The sequence below is a fragment of the Spea bombifrons genome, chromosome 1 (assembly GCF_027358695.1).
Source record: "Spea bombifrons isolate aSpeBom1 chromosome 1, aSpeBom1.2.pri, whole genome shotgun sequence".
NCBI classification, from domain to species: Eukaryota; Metazoa; Chordata; class Amphibia; order Anura; family Pelobatidae; genus Spea; species Spea bombifrons.
In genome coordinates, this window is record NC_071087.1 from 159,967,275 (window position 1) to 159,990,743 (window position 23,469).

The window sequence follows — 23,469 nt, forward strand, 5'->3', positions numbered from 1 at the left end:
GTGGGGTCCTGGATATTGCCCACTGGGGCACAGGGCAGAGAAATAGCCACTGAGGAGACACAATGGGGCACTTTGTCCTCTGGATCGTGGAGCTATGGGGGGGCTGGACAGGGGGGGTTGTCATGTTTCCACTGTGAATAACAAGGACACGGTCCCTGCAGTCCTGCAATAACACCCACCAGGACCCTCTCTCACCCAAGCATGGGGTATGCAGACCCCTCATCCAGCAGAGACCTGCTGGGCAGCAGAACTTTATTCTTCATATTCATCTGTGCCTTTGCTCTGGTGACCTTACTGCAACAGATCCTGTACGGGAGAAACTACATAAAGAGGTAAGGAGACCCCCTTAAGCCTGCCAGGGGACCCCCCACCACCCCCCCAAACAGCTGATCCATTCGTATCCGGAGCATGCAGTGCACGGGCTACCTGCCAAGGTGACATTTATTAACCCTTTCACCCCCGAGGATACTAGAGCTAATCAATCAATGGCTGTGATTTTTAGATTCTCCCCTCAGCACGGGATAGACTTTTATCTTCTAAATCCCACTGCCCAAAGAAATAATTCTGCCTTCACCTGGCACTTAAGGGTTAACATGACATCACATTGTCAAGTACATCATCTCTGTATGTTATACTCAGCACTTGAAATGAGGAATGACAGGGGGGGTCCAGGATAAACATTAAAATGTATGTAGATATATATATATATAGTTTTATATATATATATAGTTTTATATATATAGTTTTATATATATATATAGTTTTATATATATATAGTTTTATATATATATAGTTTTATATATATAGTTTTATATATATATAGTTTTATATATATAGTTTTATATATATATAGTTTTATATATATAGTTTTATATATATATAGTTTTATATATATATAGTTTTATATATATAGTTTTATATATATATAGTTTTATATATATAGTTTTATATATATATAGTTTTATATATATAGTTTTATATATATATAGTTTTATATATATATATATATATAGTTTTATATATATATATATACATTAAAAGAGACAAGTGAATGTTACTTTGAATCAGTATTACTGTCATGTTATTTAAGAATGTATTTTAAGGTCAGTTTGGCAGATGTTAGGGACCTTCTGATGGTGATTATTATTATTTATTTATTGTTTTATATAGCGCCATCAAATTCCGTAGCGCTATTACAAATAATAGTAATAATAGAAATAATGGTAATAGTAATAATAATACATTGATATTTCAGGGGTAAAATCTCTGCCCTGACTCGTAGTATAAAGGTTTATTATGCTGTTGTCATGTGTAGAATGCTGATGCAATATAAATACCTTGGATTCTGGTCAGAAGAGCTTACAATCCAACTATAATAAAGTTTGTTTTTTTGGGGTTTGAGGATTTAATAAACATATAAAACAGGCTTGTATCTTTCTGAAATCCCAGAATTAAAGTGCATCATTTGTTAAGTGCTGTATCTGGCCATTTAACCCTGTGATGAAAGGATCAAACGGTGAATTAATTTGTATTAATTCCACGCACCCTTTGTGTAAATGAGTATAATTGTATGTCGGTTACAAGGCATGGTTGGTTGTTGTCTTATGGCTGTTGTTACCCCATTGCCCTAAAACCATTATTGAGGCAGCTACCTGATCCATAACAAGTTTGCCAAGGCTTGGCTGAGGGTGATGAGTGGAATCTCTCCTTGAACTCACAGTATACTTATTAACACGCCTGTCCTCTGAGGTGGACGTTATCATATCATTTACCTTAGAGGGTTAAAAGCTCATTTTCTGTTCATTATTTTTTATTGAATATATATATATATATATATAATATATATCATAGGCCATATTTAGAAACCTATATCCTGCAGTATTATATACAGGTTATCTGTTATTATTGCCTATATTATGCCAGGCTCCGTTATGTGATATATTCACACTATAAATTAGCTGTTTTTTTTAAAAAAAATGTTTCATTTGACCCAAGTATAGTTATTCAAGTTATCATCAACATATGATGCATGTAAAGCACTAAATATAATTGGAATAAATATATCTGCAAATAAACGCATTTTGGGCAACCAGCAGGAGAGCTTACAATCCAACTGTTATTTAACGGTAATAAAAAAATATTTTTGGGATTGTGGATGAAAAAAGATAAAAATAAACAGGTTTATTTTATATAATTATTATGAGCTTTCTGCTTGTATTTTGGGTTAATGTGTAATGAAAATATAAAAGTGTTAAAATCATGCGCTTTATTACATTATCGGCAGGTCCTATTCTCTTTAATAGTCTATTTATAGAATATATGTACTTGCCCCATAACCTATCGTTATAGGGTCCCTGTAAGAGATCAGAGTTTTTCGGGAATTGTATTTTCACAGGTTTGTGCTTTTTTTTTCCTTTCTCGAGTATAATTTGTGTTATATGCGTCACTAAATTAACCATTTTTTAGGGCCACACTTTAAATTCCAGTCTTCTCCCCCGCCCCTGGGACAGTATGGATTCTATAATGTGTTTATACCGGTACTTTGTGTCTTTTCGGTATTATAATATCGTCAGGCAGGAACATAAGGTGGAGAGGATCCTACTTGTAAACGTTTAGCGTGTGCCATGTATGTGTGTACGTTGTATGTAGACAGAATGTGTGATGTCATAAGTCTTGATGAAGCCTGCTATGAGCTTGGATCGTGTATACATGTAGTATAGAGCCGGTTGAAGATCCAGCGACATCACAACAAGATTTTTCCTGAAACATAACAAATGTTGTGATGTCATGAATGGCCACTCAAAATTTTTTGGGCCAAGTACCAATTTAGAGCCGTGGCCTCCAGTCCATCATGGTCCATCATGTTAAGCCCCCTAGATGTTGTCCTTGTTAAAAGAAGTCCACCCCCTCTCCCCAAAAATCCATTTTCTCCCATGGTTCTCATGTTTAAGAAACTCCAACTTGCAGCAGGCCCCGTGATAAAGAAGTTCAGCCCCAAGTGTCTACCTTGAATGTGGTTTCAAGGTTGGGATGCGAGGAAGATAACCAGTTTGGGAGAGTTGGGCACCAGAACCTCTCCAGAGGCTGGACTCCAAAAGGCTGATGGTAACTCTGAAGAAGACTTTAATGAACCAAATAAGTGGTTCTTCTCAAACTAGTCTTCATGGACCATCGATGAAGCTGGATTTGGTAAAGTTTCCATAGAGAACACAGACCCAACCTGGGCCATTACTGGCCCTTGGGGTCCATAATTTCTGTAAAATATTATCAGAACATATTTATGAGCGAGGCCCCCAAGCAAACCTTTGCTTTGTGATTCCAATCCTCCAGACCTCGTACATCTAATTGTCCATGGTGTCCACACATCACGAGGCACATTCTCTCAATTGGTCCAATAGATCTGCAACTTTGTTACAACATCAATCTGACGGGTTTGGGAGTCGCAGATTGGTCCGTAATTAGGCCACCTCTAATCTCACATATGTATTACATATTACATATCATGACATATAGGATTACTTATAATTGCATTTATTTTTAAACCATATACAGGTCTGCAAGATTTGTATACCCAGACCAGGGACATACATCAGCATTAACAGTATTCTATAAGCTGATGGCCCAAATATAAATGCAGTATGCATTTTCTTATCAGGACACCCAAGTCCTTCATTAAATTCATCAGTCTTAGTCCAGTTTCATTCCCAAACCCTTTCCATAAGTAAGTCTTTATTCATGTAAAATTTTGCCTCATTCCTAATTTTTACTGAGAACACTTAATTGTCATGTGACATGAAAAACAGGCACCGATTGGCTGTTGCCATAGCATCAAATAAGCTTCTTAAAATTGTCTGTCTTTTTATATCCAATTAAACCTTTCAGAGGAAATAAAATATTACATATGTGATGGTTTATATGCTTCGCATACCAGTCAGCGCAATAAATATTTTTGTTTTTTTTAGTGGAACAGCAGCTTTAACCAAAATACCTCTGCGGTCTTCCGAATCGATGCGACTCTGAATCTTGTTCTGTGAATTTGTTTCTCCCACTAAAAGTTATCGCACACTAACAGTCCTTTATTACAATAAATGAATTGCTTTGGTTACTGTTTTTATAAATTATCGTATGTGGATCTTTTTTAAATCCAAGCTGCCTTTGAGTTATATATATATATATACCGTATATATATATATATATATATATATATATATATTCAATATACAGTATATATATACAAACATTCAAAGTTCTAAAGTTTGGGGTCACTTACAAAAGCCGATTTTGCCCATTAAAATACCATAAAATTATCATAAATCCTATAATAAAATATTATTATTATTATTATCTTTTATTTATATAGCGCCAACAATTTACGCAGGGCTTACTACAATACATATATTCAAGGGGTATGACATATATTATATTACTTTAGAATTAGACCATTATAGAATTACATTATTATATAGTATTATATATTATAATAGAATTATATTATTACATATTATATTTTAACAGGATTATATTATATATTATTAAGAATTATATTATTATATATTATATGTTAACAGAATTATGTTATTAATATACACCTTGCTTGCAGGAAGACACATATTAGTTTCTCCACATAACATTTTTCATTATTTATTGATTATTGATGAGCCTTTCCCTGTGATAGTCCGTACCGGTAACGATGAGCGAAGAGGCAGAGTAGAACTTGGCCGCCGTCTCGTGATCGGCAGAAGGGAACGCGTGCGAAGTCACCTTCTATTTTAAGATAACCGGCTGTAAGTGGCAGCGGAAAATCAGCTATTATAAGGTCGGAGGCATTAACCTCCGGAGAAGCGACGGCTCCTTCTGATCTAAAGGCTCACCTGTTTTTTTTTATAGCATAGCTGCCAAATGTCTTAGTTTAGTTCGGTCAGTCCCTCTTTGGTCCTCAAATCCACATGTAAGCATTATCCCCTGACTTTAGGGTATCAGCAGTTCCTCTGATCCAAAGAACCTTTGGCTCACCTAATGTTTAAACGCAGAATCTGCCGGCAGATCGGCCCCATTCGGCCCCTGTCTAGTCGCCCGTTTCTCCTGCTGTAAAGACTCAAACCTTACTCAGTCATTGGTCTCGTCTTAGATTCAGGAGCCTCTATCCCATGCATGTTTACATTCCCTCACTGTATTATCCTCTACCACTTCTGCTGGAAGGCTGTTCCACTTGTCTAACACCCTACTACCTGTTTAGTGTCCCCAGGTAAGTTCTGTATCAAGTAGAGAGAAATCTGGCATTTGGGTTTTCTCCTTAATGCTCCCTGTCTCTTGTTCATTGAAATACTACATCTTCTAAGAATCCTATGATGGATTTGATGCTTTTTGCACACCCGTCTAGCGCTGTAATGGTTAATATCGTCATTAATTTCCCCCACGTCGAGCTGAGTCCCTCGGCCATATACCCTTCACAAGGACAAACAGAGACCCTGATCTTGGCCGCCGCGCATGCCTGCGTCTAGTCATACAGCTACATACTGGGCTTTTTATTGGCCGGAGGGGATCACATGACACATTGACATTAAACCCGATACAAACACATATTATACGCTTAAGACATAGGTCATAAAATAAAACATTTATAAAGCATTTATACCCCTCCTCGAAAATATCCGCTCCCCTCTCCTTTTTTTAAAGGGACCCTTTAAATTTTCATAAGCCCCTTTTCCTAATGAATGAGGGGATTCTGCCCAATTTCCGCCATTTACATTTGCCTCCCCTTCCAAAGGAGATTCCTTTAATTCCTTGTGTCCGAGGTCTCAATAGGGTTATAGCACCCATAAAAATAGCTTTGCTTGAGAAAGATATAATGGTGGATAAGTGGATCAGCATCCCAGCAGAAGTGGTAGAGGGTAGAGGGATATTAAACATGGGATAGACATACGGCTCCTGAATCTAAGATGAGACCAACGACTGATTAAGGTTACAGCAGGAAAAACAGGCGACTATAAATATAATTATTTAAATAAGTCAATATTTATATTATTATATTATTATATTATAATCAATATTATTTATATGACTTAATATTTTCATTATTATATTATAATAAATAACATTTCTATTAGTAAAAAAAATCTTATAATAAATATTATTTATATACGTAAGTATTTTTATTATTATATTATAATATATTTTATTTGTCACTATTTTTCATTATTATATTATAATAAATATTATTTATGTGAGTTAATATTTTTTATTATTATATTATAATAAATATTATTTATATTAGTAAAAATTGTAACAATATATCTTCGTTTCCCCTGAGAGCAGAAAACTCTAAAGTTCAGCAATTTTTAAGGAAGCCGGCTTTTCATTTCCGTCTAAAGCAGCTTTAGCCAAATTAAATGGTTTTTAAAACGTATTTTCTTTATAATTTATAATCCTCACTCTGGGCTGATTATGGAAACGAGTCATTTTTAACCATGGCGTTTATGAGTCGTTAGGGATACATTTTCACAACGCGTTAAAACGTTCTGAACATTCTAATTGAATTCATTAATATGCCCAGGAAAAAAAATATGGCTGATATGGCAACCGTGTTATGTCACAGGGAAACAGGATGTATCAGGACCGTAATCCCTAAACCCATCCAAAAGCATCCAAAAGAAATACAAAAATGGCTGTCGCTGACCTCACTCCACTAGAATTCACACTCATTAGAATATGTGGGAGGAATAAATCTATCATTATTCATCAAATAGAATCAGAAATTAATTAATCTATACTGTAAGTGCCTCACAATACGCTATCTTGTATACAGAGCGCTCTCCCAAGGACTTCACTGCTCCCGATGCACTTCCGCTAAAGCTTCCAGCCACAGCCCCCCTCGCCTGATTGGAGGAACTGGAGAGAGGCGGTCCCTGTGGCTCCTTTTGCGGAAGTGCAGCGAGTGGCCAGTAATGCAGATAGATTTGTGGAGAAACAGAGACCCATGTAAAGCCTAGGCCAAGATACAGCCCTGGGGTTATTACCGTATACAGCGCTGGGGGTTATATTACTGTATACAGTGCTGGGGGTTATATTACTGTATACAGCGCGGGGGGTTATATTACCGTATACAGCGCTGGGGGTTATATTACTGTATACAGCGCGGGGAGTTATATTACTGTATACAGCGCTGGGGGTTATATTACTGCATACAGCGCTGGGGGTTATATTACTGTATACAGCGCTGGGGGGTTATATTACTGTATACAGCGCTGGGGCAGTTATATTACTGTATACAGCGCTGGGGGTTATATTACTGTATACAGCGCTGGGGGGTTATATTACTGTATACAGCGCTGGGGGGTTATATTACTGTATACAGCGCTGGGGGTTATATTACTGTATAAAGCGCTGGGGGGTTATATTACTGTATACAGCGCTGGGGGGTTATATTACTGTATACAGCGCTGGGGGGTTATATTACTGTATACAGCGCTGGGGGTTATATTACTGTATACAGCGCTGGGGGTTTATATTACTGTATACAGCGCTGGGGGGTTATATTACTGTATACAGCACTGGGGGTTATATTACTGTATACAGCGCTGGGGGTTATATTACTGTATACAGCGCTGGGGGATTATATTACCGTATACAGCGCTGGGGGTTATATTACTGTATACAGCGCTGGGGGTTATATTACTGTATACAGCGCTGGGGGTTATTACTGTATACAGCACTGGGGGGTTATATTACTGTATACAGCGCTGGGGGGTTATATTATTGTATACAGCGCTGGGGGTTATATTACTGTATACAGTGCTGGGGGTTATTACTGTATACAGCACTGGGGGGTTATATTACTGTATACAGCGCTGGGGGATTATATTACTGTATACAGCGCTGGGGGGTTATATTACTGTATACAGCGCTGGGGGTTATATTACTGTATACAGCGCTGGGGGTTATATTACTGTATACAGTGCTGGGGGGTTATATTACTGTATACAGCGCTGGGGGCGTTATATTACTGTATACAGCGCTGGGGGTTTATTACTGAATACAGCGCTGGGGGGGTTGTATTACTGTATACAGTGCTGGGGGTTATATTACTGTATACAGCGCTGGGGGTTATATTACTGTATACAGCGCTGGGGGTTATATTACTGTATACAGTGCTGGGGGTTATATTACTGTATACAGCGCGGGGGGTTATATTACCGTATACAGCGCTGGGGGTTATATTACTGTATACAGCGCGGGGAGTTATATTACTGTATACAGCGCTGGGGGTTATATTACTGCATACAGCGCTGGGGGTTATATTACTGTATACAGCGCTGGGGGGTTATATTACTGTATACAGCGCTGGGGCAGTTATATTACTGTATACAGCGCTGGGGGTTATATTACTGTATACAGCGCTGGGGGGTTATATTACTGTATACAGCGCTGGGGGGTTATATTACTGTATACAGCGCTGGGGGTTATATACCTGTATAAAGCGCTGGGGGGTTATATTACTGTATACAGCGCTGGGGGGTTATATTACTGTATACAGCGCTGGGGGGTTATATTACTGTATACAGCGCTGGGGGTTATATTACTGTATACAGCGCTGGGGGTTTATATTACTGTATACAGCGCTGGGGGGTTATATTACTGTATACAGCACTGGGGGTTATATTACTGTATACAGCGCTGGGGGTTATATTACTGTATACAGCGCTGGGGGATTATATTACCGTATACAGCGCTGGGGGTTATATTACTGTATACAGCGCTGGGGGTTATATTACTGTATACAGCGCTGGGGGTTATTACTGTATACAGCACTGGGGGGTTATATTACTGTATACAGCGCTGGGGGGTTATATTATTGTATACAGCGCTGGGGGTTATATTACTGTATACAGTGCTGGGGGTTATTACTGTATACAGCACTGGGGGGTTATATTACTGTATACAGCGCTGGGGGTTATATTACTGTATACAGCGCTGGGGGGTTATATTACTGTATACAGTGCTGGGGGTTATATTACTGTATACAGCGCTGGGGAGGTTATATTACTGTATACAGTGCTGGGGGTTACATTACTGTATACAGCACTGGGGGTTATATTACTGTACACAGCACTGGGGGTTATATTGCTGTATACAGCGCTGGGGGTTATATTATTGTATACAGCGCTGGGGTTATTACTGTATACAGCGCTGGGGGTTATATTACTGTATACAGCGCTGGGGGTTATATTACTGTATACAGCGCTGGGGGTTATATTACTGTATACAGCGCTGGGGTTATATTACTGTATACAGCACTGGGGGGTTATATTACTGTATACAGCGCTGGGGTTATTACTGTATACAGCGCTGGGGCTTTTTTCGATCATGGAAAAAATAAATCTTCCCATTTAAACTACATCCCACAGCTATCAAGGGGTTAAACTGACATGTGATAATACCCCAGCCATAAGCCTTTCCGCTTCTCCCAGTCCTCCAGCCTTTAACGCTCCGCATAACCTTCATTCTTATCATTCTCGAGCAGTTGGCAGCGTCCAGTTATTTTATCTGCGCCCGCAATAATGTGATTTGCATTCTTTGATGTCGCAATAATAGCGACAGGGAAGAAATTGGAACGTTAACCCCCTCCAGCTGTGCGGAATGTAAAACGTTATTAACGCGCACATTATTTTATCTGTTACCAGCATTTGAATTCATTTAACTGTTTGGGTGCAGAAGGGTTAGTTGCGCAACTTCGTGGTGGGCGACGAACGATTGTGTATTTTTTTACGAAACATGACTTTTAGTTAAAAATGTAAGTCCTCCCCGGGCCCAGGCATCAGGTAGAGAAAAGTAAAAGAAAACTATCTGACATTTGGTTTTTCTCCTTAATGGTCCCTGTTTCTTGTTCATTGAAATACAACAGCTGCCTAGCAACAGAGTCCTGTCATTCCTCCAAAGCCCTCCCCTGTGCATTGCGTCACGTCAGTCTGACTGCCTACAGCCACGCCCACTTTCCATGTCCTGCTCCTGCGTGTGAAACAGCAACGCTTTAGTGATGGCTAGTGAGTGTGAGTGAGTGTGACAGGTCATAGGCCTCATTGAACAAGAAAATACAGCAAAATGGGAGATTTTTTAACGGAATAAGCTTATTTAAGATGAATTCCATATTAATACATAATATTATAAGAAATACCGGTATATAAAATCATTTATCTGGAGCAGCTCCTTTTAAGTAGGTTATGACCCTAAAATAGTCCAGAGCTCTCCTTAAAATAGGGACTTTCTTAAACTCCATACACCGATTGGTTGCACTGAAATCCCTGCTGTTCTGCATGACACATTTTTAGTGTCTTATCACCATTTTTCTTAAACATTTACAATTTATGGTAAACCCGGCCAATAAAAAATCAAATATTTTAACGACACTTTCTATATAATGGCGCCAATCATTCTCGTTAGCGTTTCTGTTGATTATATCAATTTAGGGCAAAAAGGGGCAAAATTAAGATAATGAGTTTATATCTCACCTGTAAAAGGGATTTGAATCCCCTAACACTGCTCTGGGGTTTGGAATATTTCATACTCGACGAGTTGGGGCGGAAAGGGGCCGGCAGATTCTTCTTCTACGTGAAATACGTCTATAAATTACTAGTCTAGTTACTCAAGATTTTGTCATCCAAGGAAGTAGACAACGCGTTAAAGCAACTAATTACTGTTTAGAATGTTTGTGGCTTTGTGATGTGCAATGAGATTATCATACAGAAATTCAAAGATGCAGTTTATGCCCCCCCTCTCTCCCCTCCCCCCTCCTCTCCCCCCTCCTCTCTCCCCCTCTCCCCCCTCCTCTCCCCCCTCTTCTCTCCCCCTCCTCTCCCCCCTCTTCTCTCCCCCCCTCTCCCCCCTCCTCTCTCCCCCTCTCCCCCTCTCCCCCTCCTCTCTCCCCCTCTCCCCCTCCTCTCTCCCCCCTCCTCTCTCCCCCCTCCTCTCTCCCCCCTCCTCTCTCCTCCCCTCCTCTCTCCCCCCCTCCTCTCTCCCCCTCTCCCCCTCCTCTCCCCCTCTCTCCCCCCTCCTCTCCCCCTCTCTCCCCCCTCCTCTCCCCCTCCTCTCTCCCCCCTCCTCTCTCCCCCTCTCCCTCCCCTCTCTCCCTCTCTACCTCCCCCCCTCTCTCCTTCCCCCTCCCCCGTCTCTCCCTCTCCCTACCCCCCCTCTATCTATATATATATATTCTATGCTCCAAGCACTGGGGATGATAGCGAGGAAACAATTTAAGTAATCATGTTTTATGCCAATCACTCATCTTTTCTGTTTGGAATCAAGAACTTTCCAGCCTACTGCCTATAAGTAATGCCATTTTTAACTCTTCGGTGGTTAGGTGTGTATTGAATGCAATTTGCCAAAAAGAACAGATAAATATTAACTTAATACCACAACTAATAGGCCTGTAACTGAGAATGTTTAGTAGAATAATAATGTATTTTATTCACACATTGACAAGTTACATTCATGGAAAGTGCTGTTTTTCCCTCTTTTTGCCCGATATGCCTCCCAGCATAACAAACATATGCATTTTTAATATACATTTTGCATGTAAAGCTGTCTTTCCATACACAGATTTTTTTAAAAAAAACATATATATATGTATAAATTTTATTTTACCTGTTTTTCACCAAAACTATTTTTAATCAGTAACGTGTACGCTACTAAATAGTAAATGGGCAAAGATGCAAATTGCAATTTTTACTTTTTTTCTGTAGATTAGATTGAATTTTTTTGTGATTTTTACTTTTTTTTACATAAAATTAAATTTTTTTTGATTTTTACTTTTTTTTTGTAGATTATATTTTATTATTTTTGATTTTTACATTTTTTTGTAGATTATATTTAATTATTTGTGATTTTTACTTTTTTTCGTAGCGCATTAATGCTGCAGTTACAGTGACAAACCATTCAAACAATTTCACAACAATTTCCTAAATATATAACATAATATTCCAAAAATACCAGATCAATAATTAGTATTAATAGTTATTTTTCACTCTGATGCAGGGGCTGCTGACCAGCGCTGGTAAAGTGCTTCCCTGCAGCGTGTAACATATATGTGTATGTTCCCGAAAGGAAATCAATTAATACGATGGTTCCTGTAAGATTCTTGTCTTCCATAATCAGCTGATTCCCTTTCCTGGGTCTATAAACCCCACGGACTGGCGGGAAGCACATTACGCGTGTAAAGCCTGCCATTGTTACTTATAAAATGTAGACACATATGGAAAAAATGCACTACATTCAAGTTATTTATGCCAAAGCATTTTTATAGAATTCCTTGGATAAAGAGATCAACGAGTTCCCATACCTGGCTTTTGCTACCGGTATTTTATGGTTGATTTTCCTGCTTGAATGTAGGTTACTCAAAGAAGGGTATCTTTAAATAATGGCAAGTCACTGTTTCCATGAGGACCAGTTTTAGAGCCATTTGGCAACTGACTCGCTACATATAATCTTCACTATGAGCTAGTAAGGGGTTAATATTTCATTAGCCTCAGGGCCAGCACATCTAGAAAGTTCCCAAATTGGGGCAATATATCAGTAATACAATTGCCCCGCTGGTGCGTTAATAGGTATAACTTCAAATTCTTGACCTTGCACTTTGACGTGAAAGAAAAAAATATATATAAGTAGAAATACAATGAATAAAACAATGTAGAGAATTCCAAAAAAAAAATTGATCCAAGAATGAAGTGACCAGTTCTCCCCTTTAAAATGGTACATTCCGGATGATTGCATTGTACAAGGGTCCACCACAGGTTGGCAAACAGGCCTCTGGGTCTTTAAACCTGTCAAGAAATGGAGGACCCCCTGATTGATTCATGTACTGCCCCATCTGTGTAAAAAGCAGGAACGCGCTAACATCTCGGTTTGGATGCACCATGATCCCTGGGATTTGTCAAACATTGGATTTACCCTTGTAGAATGCATTTACCAGGACCGTACCATTTGGAAGGGGAGGACAACCAGGCAAGTCAGAGATTAGTTTTGTAAAATCCTTTACATTTTTTAGATATCTTGTGAAATGTCAGGCGTCCCAGTAAAGATCTAAATCTGCAGAAAAATTAGAAGTCCGGAGAAAAAAAAAACAAAAAAAAAAAAACAAAAAAAAAAAAACAAAGTGAACTTCATTCAGCGTTTCGGTGAGACGTCGAATGCCGGCTCCGGTTAAACATATACCGAGAATAAATGTGATCTTTTCGTTGTATTATGTCGTGATGGAAGAACAGAGAAACACAATATAAACTGCCTCCTTTTCTTATTAGAGGACTGCAGTTTAGCTGGCAGAATGGAGAGGAATTGGGAAATTGGACCAGGATCTTTAATTTCACGGATGACGGAGCGGTGAAGACTGGCGGTGGCGCGGGCGGCAGGTACAGACTCACTCGGAATGACAATGGCTCAGAGAGAACAATGGTGAATGGCTGGTGCTCGATCACAGAACAGCTGCACTTCGCAGTCTGGAATATTAATTCACGGGGACTGCGGGAGAAATGAAAAAAAAAAAAAAGTGTGGACTACAACTCCCAGTAAGCTGTTAAACATACGAGTATAGAATCTGCCGGCACATCAGACCCGTTCGGCCCCGTCTAGTCCCACTTCTATAAAGATTTAGACCTTACTCAGTCCTTCGTCTTAGACTCGGGAGCCGTATGCCTATCAAGCATGTTTAAATCCCCTCGCTGAATTAGCCTTGACCACTTCTGCTGGGATGCTGTTCCATGTATCTACCACCATCTCGGTGAAGTCGAGGTTACATCTAACTCCCTGAACCTCTAGTTTTGGATGAGATGTTCTAACATTTCTCCTTCTTTGAAATGATGAAAAAAATAAAAGGACATCTTTGTCTCTGATTGTTGCCCAGCTGGTGATTGACAGCATGTATCGTACCCCCAAAGCCACCAATGACCTTATAATTTACAAAAAGAAAGTCAACCACCATGATGGGAATTGTAGTCCACAGCAGCCACGGTGCTAGAGGTCGCCTACCCGCTGGAGAAATTTAGGAGAAAATGAAAAGTCTTTTTTTTTGGGCCATTTTATTAATTTCCTAAAAACCTCCTAATTCTCATAACTTTTATCAATTCTCCAGACATTTATTATTCCAAGACAATCAATGAAAGGAAATACGGAGTTAATCTCCCACAGGTCCAATCCTCCTACACAAATGTAATTGAAGAATCTTATATATATATATATTATTCTCTGATCCCGTGTTTCACCTATGTTTTTCAAAGTCATTCAAGGTCAATATTATTTTTATTATGTCATTATTGGCGGTTCTATCCTTTAATTTCCAAATTTTGGGTTTCTGTACCTCCACTTGAGAGGGTGGTAGATAAGCGGAACAGCCTCCCAGCAGAAGTGGTAGAGGGTAATACAGTGAGGGTATTAAACATGCATGGGACGGACGTACGGCTCCTGAATCTAAGACGAGACCAACGACGGATTAAGGTTTGAGTTGAGACTAGATGGGGGCCGAATGGGGCCGGCAGGTTGTATTTTTGTTCTAACCTGGCTTTGCGGCATCTATTTGGATCCAGGGCAGATATCGTGACTTTTCAGGGGGCGTTAGGCGAGTCGGCCGCCCGTACGCTCATCATCCGCCGTAGAATTCCCGATGTGACTTTCCGCTCCGAAGGAAGAACATTCACAGCTGAGAGCGGAATATCCCCGTTATATAAATCTGCCCCGAATATCAGCCCCGGCTGCCTTCTGCTTGTCTGAGCTGAATCGCGTTAACCCCTCGTCTCCTACCCCCCGAGCCTGGCCGGCAGAAATAGGGCATTCGTCACGCAGAGAGTCCTTTATTCTTCGTTTCAGCGTAAAACGGATCATTTCTGTTCTGTATCTTTTAGTTCGGAAAGCCGCGTTTCTTCAGGAATTCTGTAAATGTAACAATTTTTTACATTTCGATAAAATTATATATCTGCAGTTACTAGGCGCAGTTTGTATGTTGTGATGTTGTGTTGGTTGTGCGGTGAAAGGTTATGATATATACATTTTCATGGGCGGGTGGAAAAATCCTACAGGCGTCGATCACCGGGGCAGATGGCCGGCTGGGGCATTAACCCCCGACTCACTGGTACAAAAGGAGAAGAGGGTGCTGGTCCTGGGAGCTTACAATATTGTTGGTGGTTGAGGGTTAAAACGTCTCGTATCTCCACTTTTTTTTTCCTATTTTTAGCTACATCTATCTATTTAAGACCAAAAAGGCTTTAATTGTGTGCTTGTGTGAGTCGGCCCCCCATTGTGTCTATGGGGTTAGTGGGGGTGGCTGAGCTGAGCTTGAGTGACAACCCATAGCAGCCTTTATCTGTGAAATGCGTCGGGGTGAAATAACCACGGCTGCCCCCGAGACCTGTGGCTTCCTTGCCTTTAATTTTATCCAACCTGGCCTTTGTTTGGCTAATTGACCTGAACTAAGCTTAGTAGATACCTCCCCACTCCACACTCACCCAGCTTTTGCTATTAATCCCCTAAGGACAATGGGTTGTCCTTTAAACCCATTAAAAAACAATGCATTGTGAGCCCGGACATGTACAGCCTTTGTCATGAAGGGGTTAACGTGTGATTGGTAACCCAGTATAGAAATGGGGGGAAAAAAGCATTTTTTTTTTTGGCGTGGTGTAGAAATGCTCCTTGGGGTTAATATTATTACTTTCCCCCCATAAATCTCACCCAGTGTAGGACGTATTTGTTTGCTGACGTTTGATGACCTCACCCTGACATCAGAACAATGATAGGAGGGGGCAGCTGGTTCGGCGAGAAATGCGTTGGGCCATAAAGATAGGCTCCTCCCACAAAACCTTCATGTATATTTTAAACACAGAAATAGCCATTTTCCTCCCCATGGAAATTTTTGAGCAAAAACCTGTATTTCTTTCCGGATATTTACATTATGGCGTATTCCGCTTAGAGATGCGGCTTTTGTCATTAGGTCACAGCGAGAAGAGACCAACGTGCCCTCGCTCCTTCCATAGCCTCTAACTACTCATTTCTATCTCAAACCCCATGAGGACTTGCTGTTTATTGCGGTTTTTGGGGATGAAAGGTAGCAGAAAGGGAAATTTCATGAGACAAAAAAAACATAAGAAGCCCTCAAACATCCAGACGTCGTGAAAGTTGGCCAAAACCTATGAATATGCCTGGAAATAGAGCCGTTGGCACGGACGGGTATCGCGAGGAGCCAGGAGAAGGCACTCGCCAGCTGGTAAAGTCATTTGGCTTGGAGTGCGTCGTTTTATGGACGGGGTAACAGGAAATAATTAACACCCCCCCCCGTCAAACCGGATCTACTCCAAAGAGCTGCCAAAGAGCTCCGTCTAAAAAAAGGTTTATTTTGTCTGCCGGGGGAAGCACCCGACATCCGATCTGGAGTGAGATAATTCACCGAGAACGTCCTCCTTACGCAGAACAAACTTATCGAGATCATCTTCGGCACCGAGAGGTCCTCTGGAGCAGTGGTTCTCAACCCGTGTATCCTCAGGACCCACATTTGTCTTTGGTCATTAAGTCGCGACCCAATAATAATTTCATTTCCGAAACATTATATTTTATTCCATAAAACTTGTGCAGTATTCCACACAAATATATATATATATATATGCACTTTTTAAACAGTAAACAAACAAACAAATGCTTTGCACAATGAATAATGCAGTGCTAAAGAAAATTTATGGGGGTGGGGGGACAGGGGTTGTGGTGGTTGGGTACCTGGGGCTGAGATGGTGCATAGGGGCTGTGGTGGAGGGACAGGGGTTGTGGTGTCTGGGTAACTGGGGCTGAGATGGTGCATAGGGGCTGTGGTGGGGGGACAGGGGTTGTGGTGTCTGGGTAACTGGGGCTGAGATGGTGCATAGGGGCTGTGGTGGGGGGACAGGGGTTGTGGTGTCTGGGTAACTGGGGCTGAGATGGTGCATAGGGGCTGTGGTGGGGGGACAGGGGTTGTGGTGTCTGGGTAACTGGGGCTGAGATGGTGCATAGGGGCTGTGGTGGAGGGGCAGGGGTTGTGGTGTCTGGGTAACTGGGGCTGAGATGGTGCATAGGGGCTGTGGTGGGGGGACAGGGGTTGTGGTGTCTGGGTAACTGGGGCCGAGATGGTGCATAGGGGCTGTGGTGGGGGGCAGGGACTGTGATGGTGGTAACTGGGACTGTGTCCTAGTGGGGGACAGAGGCAATAGGGACAGCAGAGCAGATTATATATATATGCCGGTATATATACATATATAATATATACATATACATATACATAATTAGTACACTAAACAAATATAAACTTACCTCAGAAAAGATGAGGGAGTGGAAAGGCTGTCCGCGGGCTGCAGCAGGAAGAGGGGAGGAGCAATCAGAGAAAAACTTTATTCAGCTCCCACTAGGAGCAGACAGCGACCGCAAAGCAATCAAGCAGCTTGCTTTGAGGTCGGGGAGTAATACTAAAGTACATGCCGGACCGGAGGCTGCCTGATGGCCCTGATTGTTGCGACCGCGGCCCTGACAGCATGCGGCTCGCGGATTGCTGCTAGAATGTGTAGAATTTTCCTAGTATGCCTCCAGTCCGGCCCTGACCCTCGGCGACCCACTGAAGACAGGGTCGTGACCCACTTTTGGGTCGGGGCAAACACTTCTCTATACCTTATATCACAATTTGGCCAATCTAGTGTACAGATCAGTGCTATCCAACAGGAGCTGAGCCGTGCTTGCTCCATACTTAGGGGTGTTTTGGGTGTTTTTCCCCAATTTTGGATACTTCTTTACTGCAGCTGCCTTTTTTTTATAATCAGTGCAATTCACTTATTACAAAAATACAAAGTGAGAGCACTAATATATACACTAATATTAGACCTTTAAAGAAAGATTTAGCGTGTAAAAATCCATACCAAAAGACAAAAAATCTAATAAACTTAATAATGTGAAAAAAACAGTTACTATATGTTTGTGTATTCCATTAAATATTGTTTCAGATATATATATATATATATATATATATATATATATATATATATAGTTATCTAAATATATTAAAATAGAAACAGAAACATCTTCAGGATTTTTATAAAAGTAAAAAAATAAATAATAATGTCAGACACAAAAAAGTACTTTATGAGCTCAATGCACTTTGATAAATTAGATAACTTGGGTTTTTTCTCTCTAGAGTTTAATCCCAGGACCCGTTTCTCTGCATTCTCTTTGTAGGAAGCTGCAGGGTGAACGTTACAAACCTTCACAACCTAAAGAGCCGCCTGCTTCACGTCTTCTTTGTCTCTCTTGGTTGCAGGTACTTCGAATTTTACGAGGGTCCCTTGGATTTCAACTCCACGAAATGTTTGGAGCTGAGACAGGACATCAAGGACGTGAAAGTTCTTTCTATGTGAGTAGAAAAGGAAAAATGAAGATATGAAAATATTATTTGTAATAATATATAATGTATATTTGTAATATATAATATAATAGAATAATAATATATATAATACAATGTTAATAATAATATAATGTAAATATATAATAATAATATAATGTAAATATATATAATCATATAATGTATATATATATATATAATAAATATAATAATAATGATAATTTAATGTAAATATATAACAATAATATAATATAATGTAAATATATATATATAATATATATATATAATAAATATAATAATAATAATATATATAATAATATAATGTAAATTTATATATATATATATATATAATAAATATAATAATAATGATATATATAATAATATAATGTAAATATATATATATAATAATATAATAAGATATAATATATATAATGTATATATTATAGTGTATATATAAAATATATATATATATATAATATCATGTATATACATATACTATATTTCTCCATAATAAATATACATACCCTTCCGTGTATTATCGCCTGGATGATGTTCTGCGGTTTGACGGGGAATGATTTGCTTTCAAGGGTCGGGTGGTTGTCGTGCAGGAAAATAAGTGCCTATTTGTGTACAAATTTCATCTTTTTTTTGGAAGCCGGTTGCTATGGAAACCCTAGAATTACAATTCAACGTTTTACCAATACATGTTTTTTTTTCTTCTGACTGTATAATTCTTGTATTAAGTGTTGCGCTGTCATTTTATTATTTTCTTTGGGGCTTCAGACATTTAAGAAAGAATTGCTATGGTAACAATGTATTGGCGACTGCTTTTGTGTCACATGACAAATTAAGTGTTCCTGCGAAAAAAGAAGAAATGAGGCAAAATTCGTAAACAATTGCGTTTTTCCTGTTTTTTCTGCATTTCAGGGTTAAAGAATCGGAATTATTTGACAGATGGAAAAGTCTCCAGATTTGCAAATGGGAGATGAACGCGTCTGAAGCAAATATATTCAAGTAAGAAAAAAGAGGGGAAAAAAAACAAAAAGTACACATATTACAACGTTTTCAATACATTTTAATATATATTTGTATGTTTTTAATACATTTGAATATATATATTTTTAGTGTTAGGATTTAGCTTACATTGTACCCTCATCCCAGGGCCTCTCGTGCCCTACCCAGTGGGATGGGGGTTCCTGGGGGGGGTGTTAAAGTCATATTAACCCTTTTGAGTGGCATGGAATGGAAGAAATCTTTGTCTCTTTCCCCTCTGCTAAATTCCCCGTATGGTGCTATGGAAGGGTTAACAGAGGTAAAAATACATTTGACTTGCCTACGTACCCCCTACTGAATCCCCCAGGGGTGGAGGAAGACAAAAGGTACCCAAACCCAATGCAATTTTTGGGTTGCAAAAGTGTATACAGTAAAAAAAAATCACTTTCACCCCCCAAAAGAACATTGGAAGAACTGTAGATAGGGCAATGGATTTTTTTTTCTTTTATACTACTTCTACTGAAACCTAAAAAGTAGAAGGCTAAGGATAAAGTTAATTTTACGGAGGACACGGAAACGTTTGATTTTGTTTTCTGGTGATAAATATGTGAGATACCGAATTCTTTGGGAGAATGAGTAAGTGATAAAGTCGTAAGGTTCAACATCAATAATTGAAAGGTTATGAATTTGGAACAAAAGTGTAAAGATTCACGAATGCAGAACCACAAAGAAATATTAGCAGCGTTAATACCGTAAACTTGGTCTCGTCCCTTGTTTAGCTCAGGTAGAAGTCATATATTCTGGCCTAGGCTGATGGCTCCTGGGGGGCCACAGCCTCTCTCTACCTGTGGGGGCAGCTGGGGGGAGCACCCTTAGACCACCCCCTTAAGACTACCAGTACTCAGCAGTGTTCTCTATAGCGACGCTCCCTTTGTTTTTCAGGACGGCGCTGTCAAGGTGCTGCAACGCCCCATCCTTTCTCTTCACCACCCAGAAGAACACCCCACTTGGGACAAAACTCCGATACGAAGTAGACACCAGTGGCATATTTCAGATCACTTCTGAAGTATTCAAGATCTTTCCCAAGGTACCTTATTTGCTTAGAAATGAGTCAATTCTGGTAAAGTATGGGATGTTTGTATCCGAGGAATCAACATGTAATCAGCTTATAGAAAGTACTTCGATATACATTCTTCCCACCTTAAAAAAATGTTCTTTAGGGAGAAGCTACAGCTCCACAGCTCTAGGCTCCCCCCAATCATCTGATGTCCATGTTTCACCCATTGCTGACTGAGTTCTCATGTTCTCGGCATGGCTGGGTGATCACGGCTCCCATAGTATCTTTTCCATATAGTGACCTCGGCACTACAGCAGAAGCGAAGGTCCTTGGTGGATTAAATAAGAGCAGGTCCTTGGTGGCTTATATAAGAGAAGGTCCTTGGTGGCTTATATAAGAGAAGGTCCACGGTGGCTTATATAAGAGAAGGTCCACGGTGGCTTATATAAGAGAAGGTCCACGGTGGCTTATATAAGAGAAGGTCCACGGTGGCTTATATAAGAGAAGGTCCATGGTGGCTTATATAAGAGAAGGTCCATGGTGGCTTATATAAGAGAAGGTCCACGGTGGCTTATATAAGAGAAGGTCCATGGTGGCTTATATAAGAGAAGGTCCACGGTGGCTTATATAAGAGAAGGTCCACGGTGGCTTATATAAGAGAAGGTCCACGGTGGCTGATAGTAGAGAAGGTCCTTGGTGGCTGATAGAAGAGAAGGTCCTTGGTGGCTGATAGAAGAGAAGGTCCTTGGTGGTCTACTGCATATACAATATATGCCAGCTGTCCTGAGTCGATTCGGGCAGTCCTGACTGTAAGGCTACCATGCTGCTGAAGGCCTTCTCAATCAGTGCCGCTAATTCTGAGAAAAGGTCCGGACGGGATATTGTCGCTCAGATAATGTATCCAGTACAGTTTAACAAAGTAGGTCTAATTTTTACAGGTTTTACTTTTCTATTTTTATGTTTCCTCTCTCGATGCTTCACTCAAGGTGTTGGCCTTGCTTAAAAAAATTAGGGAGACATTTAAAAATGCTAATTACCAATCCCAGTCATGTTCTCCTTTGTTTTAGGAGATGCCTTATTCCCGTTCCCAGTTTAAGAAATGCGCCGTGGTAGGGAACGGCGGAATCCTAAAGAACAGCAAATGCGGGAAAGAGATTGACAGCGCCGATTTCGTATTTCGGTATGTCGGGTGCTGTTTGGACTTAATGTTTTTTTTTAAATATGGAATGTTTTTTCCATACGTTGCAATATATATTATCACTTTATCACTCCCATCACTCCCGTGTTCCAATGGCCCTTTATCACTCCCATCACTCCTGTGTTCCAGTTGCCCTTTATCACTCCCATCACTCCTGTGTCCCAATGGCCCTTTATCACTCCCATCACTCCTGTGTTCCAATGGCCCTTTATCACTCCCATCACTCCTGTGTTCCAATGGCCCTTTATCACTCCCATCACTCCTGTGTTCCAATGGCCCCTTTATCACTCCCATCGCTCCTGTGTTCCAATTGCCCTTTATCACTCCCATCACTCCTGTGTTCCAATGGCACGTTGTGTTCGCTGATCCAAGTTTAAGTTTAAACGGCTAATTGGTCGTTAGAAACCCTTTTGCAAATTATGTTACATCCATAAATGTCCTTGTTTTCCATGAAAACAGCCAAGTGACCCCAAACATTTTAATAGCGGTGCGTGTCCGGTGTTTTTCTTAAAATGTTACTTTTAGCAAATAGTAAGAAGTAGAAATTAAGCGTAAAACCCTATATAATATGAAATAGCTTTATTTTTAGGTTTTCCTAGATATTTATTGAGTTTTGCGCTCGTATTGCTCAGCGTGCCTCGTTTCTTTCAGATGTAATCTGCCTCCTGTATCCGAGAAATATGCGGACGACGTTGGGAAGAAAACAGACGTGGTGACAATCAACCCAAGCATTATCACGGAGAGGTTAGTTTTGTGCTTCTCTTGCTGGAAATCATCAACTTCTTCTATTAAATCGCCCAGATTTCAGTCTATTATATTTGTCTACTTTTAAAATAAAATAGATAATAATAATATATTATTATTGTTTATATTAATAAAATAATAATATTAATAATAATAATACTAGTAGTATTAATAATAATGATAGTATTAATAATAATAATAGTATTAATAATAATAATAGTAGTATTAATAATCGTAGTATTATTAATAATAATAGTATTAATAATAATAAAAATAATAGTACTAATAATAATAGTATTGATAATAATAATAATAGTAGTATTGATAATAATAGGAATAATAATAGTAGTAGTATTAATAATAATAATAGTATTGATAATAATAATAGTAATAGTATTAATAATAACAATAATAATAATAATAGTACAATTGCTGTCCCTTTTGGTCCTTCATAGGTTTCACAAACTGGAGAAATGGAGAAGACCTTTTTTCGAGGTGTTGCAAGAATACGAAAACGCGTCGCTGCTCCTGCCTGCTTTTTACAACACCCGCAACACGGACGTGTCCATCCGGGTCAAGTATGTCCTGGACGATTTTGAGTCCCAGCAAGCTGTGTATTATTTCCACCCCCTGTATCTAATCAACGTGTCTCGCTTCTGGCTCACCCAAGGCATAAGAGCGAAACGCGTCAGCAGCGGCCTGATCCTGGTGACCGCCGCCCTGGAGCTGTGCGAGGAGGTCCACCTCTACGGCTTCTGGGGCTTCCCCATGGACCCCTCAGGGATCTTCATTACTCACCATTACTACGACAATGTGAAACCTCGCCCTGGCTTCCACGCCATGCCTTCGGAGATTTTTACCTTCATACACATGCACAGCCGAGGCATCCTGCGCGTGCACACAGGCACCTGCTGCTGAGGAAGCCCTAGATGCTCCCGCATCCACCAAACAACGATTATGCAATAATGCCATGATACAAACTACGTAGGACAAGGCCTCCATTTCAGCTGGCGATTTGCCAGCATCGTCCAAAATGACTTTAAAAAAGCCAACATAAAACGCGTTGGTCAAGTGAACGGGAAATTCCATACTATAAAA

At 39.8% G+C, this 23,469-nt stretch overlaps 1 protein-coding gene across 2 annotated transcripts; it reads left to right on the forward strand.

Moving 5' to 3' along the window:
- Positions 1-16: 16 nt before the first annotated feature.
- On the forward strand, positions 17-23,469 carry ST8SIA5 (ST8 alpha-N-acetyl-neuraminide alpha-2,8-sialyltransferase 5). Of its 2 annotated transcripts, XM_053448256.1 has the most exons (8): positions 17-332; positions 13,287-13,394; positions 18,299-18,391; positions 19,307-19,393; positions 20,315-20,459; positions 21,497-21,609; positions 22,279-22,371; positions 22,827-23,469. In XM_053448256.1, the coding sequence occupies exons 1-8, from the start codon at positions 202-204 to the stop codon at positions 23,287-23,289; spliced, it is 1,233 nt and encodes a 410-aa protein (XP_053304231.1). In that variant the 5' UTR covers positions 17-201; the 3' UTR covers positions 23,290-23,469. The 2 variants fall into 2 exon arrangements, with proteins under 2 accessions (XP_053304231.1, XP_053304232.1); XM_053448257.1 differs by lacking the exon at positions 13,287-13,394.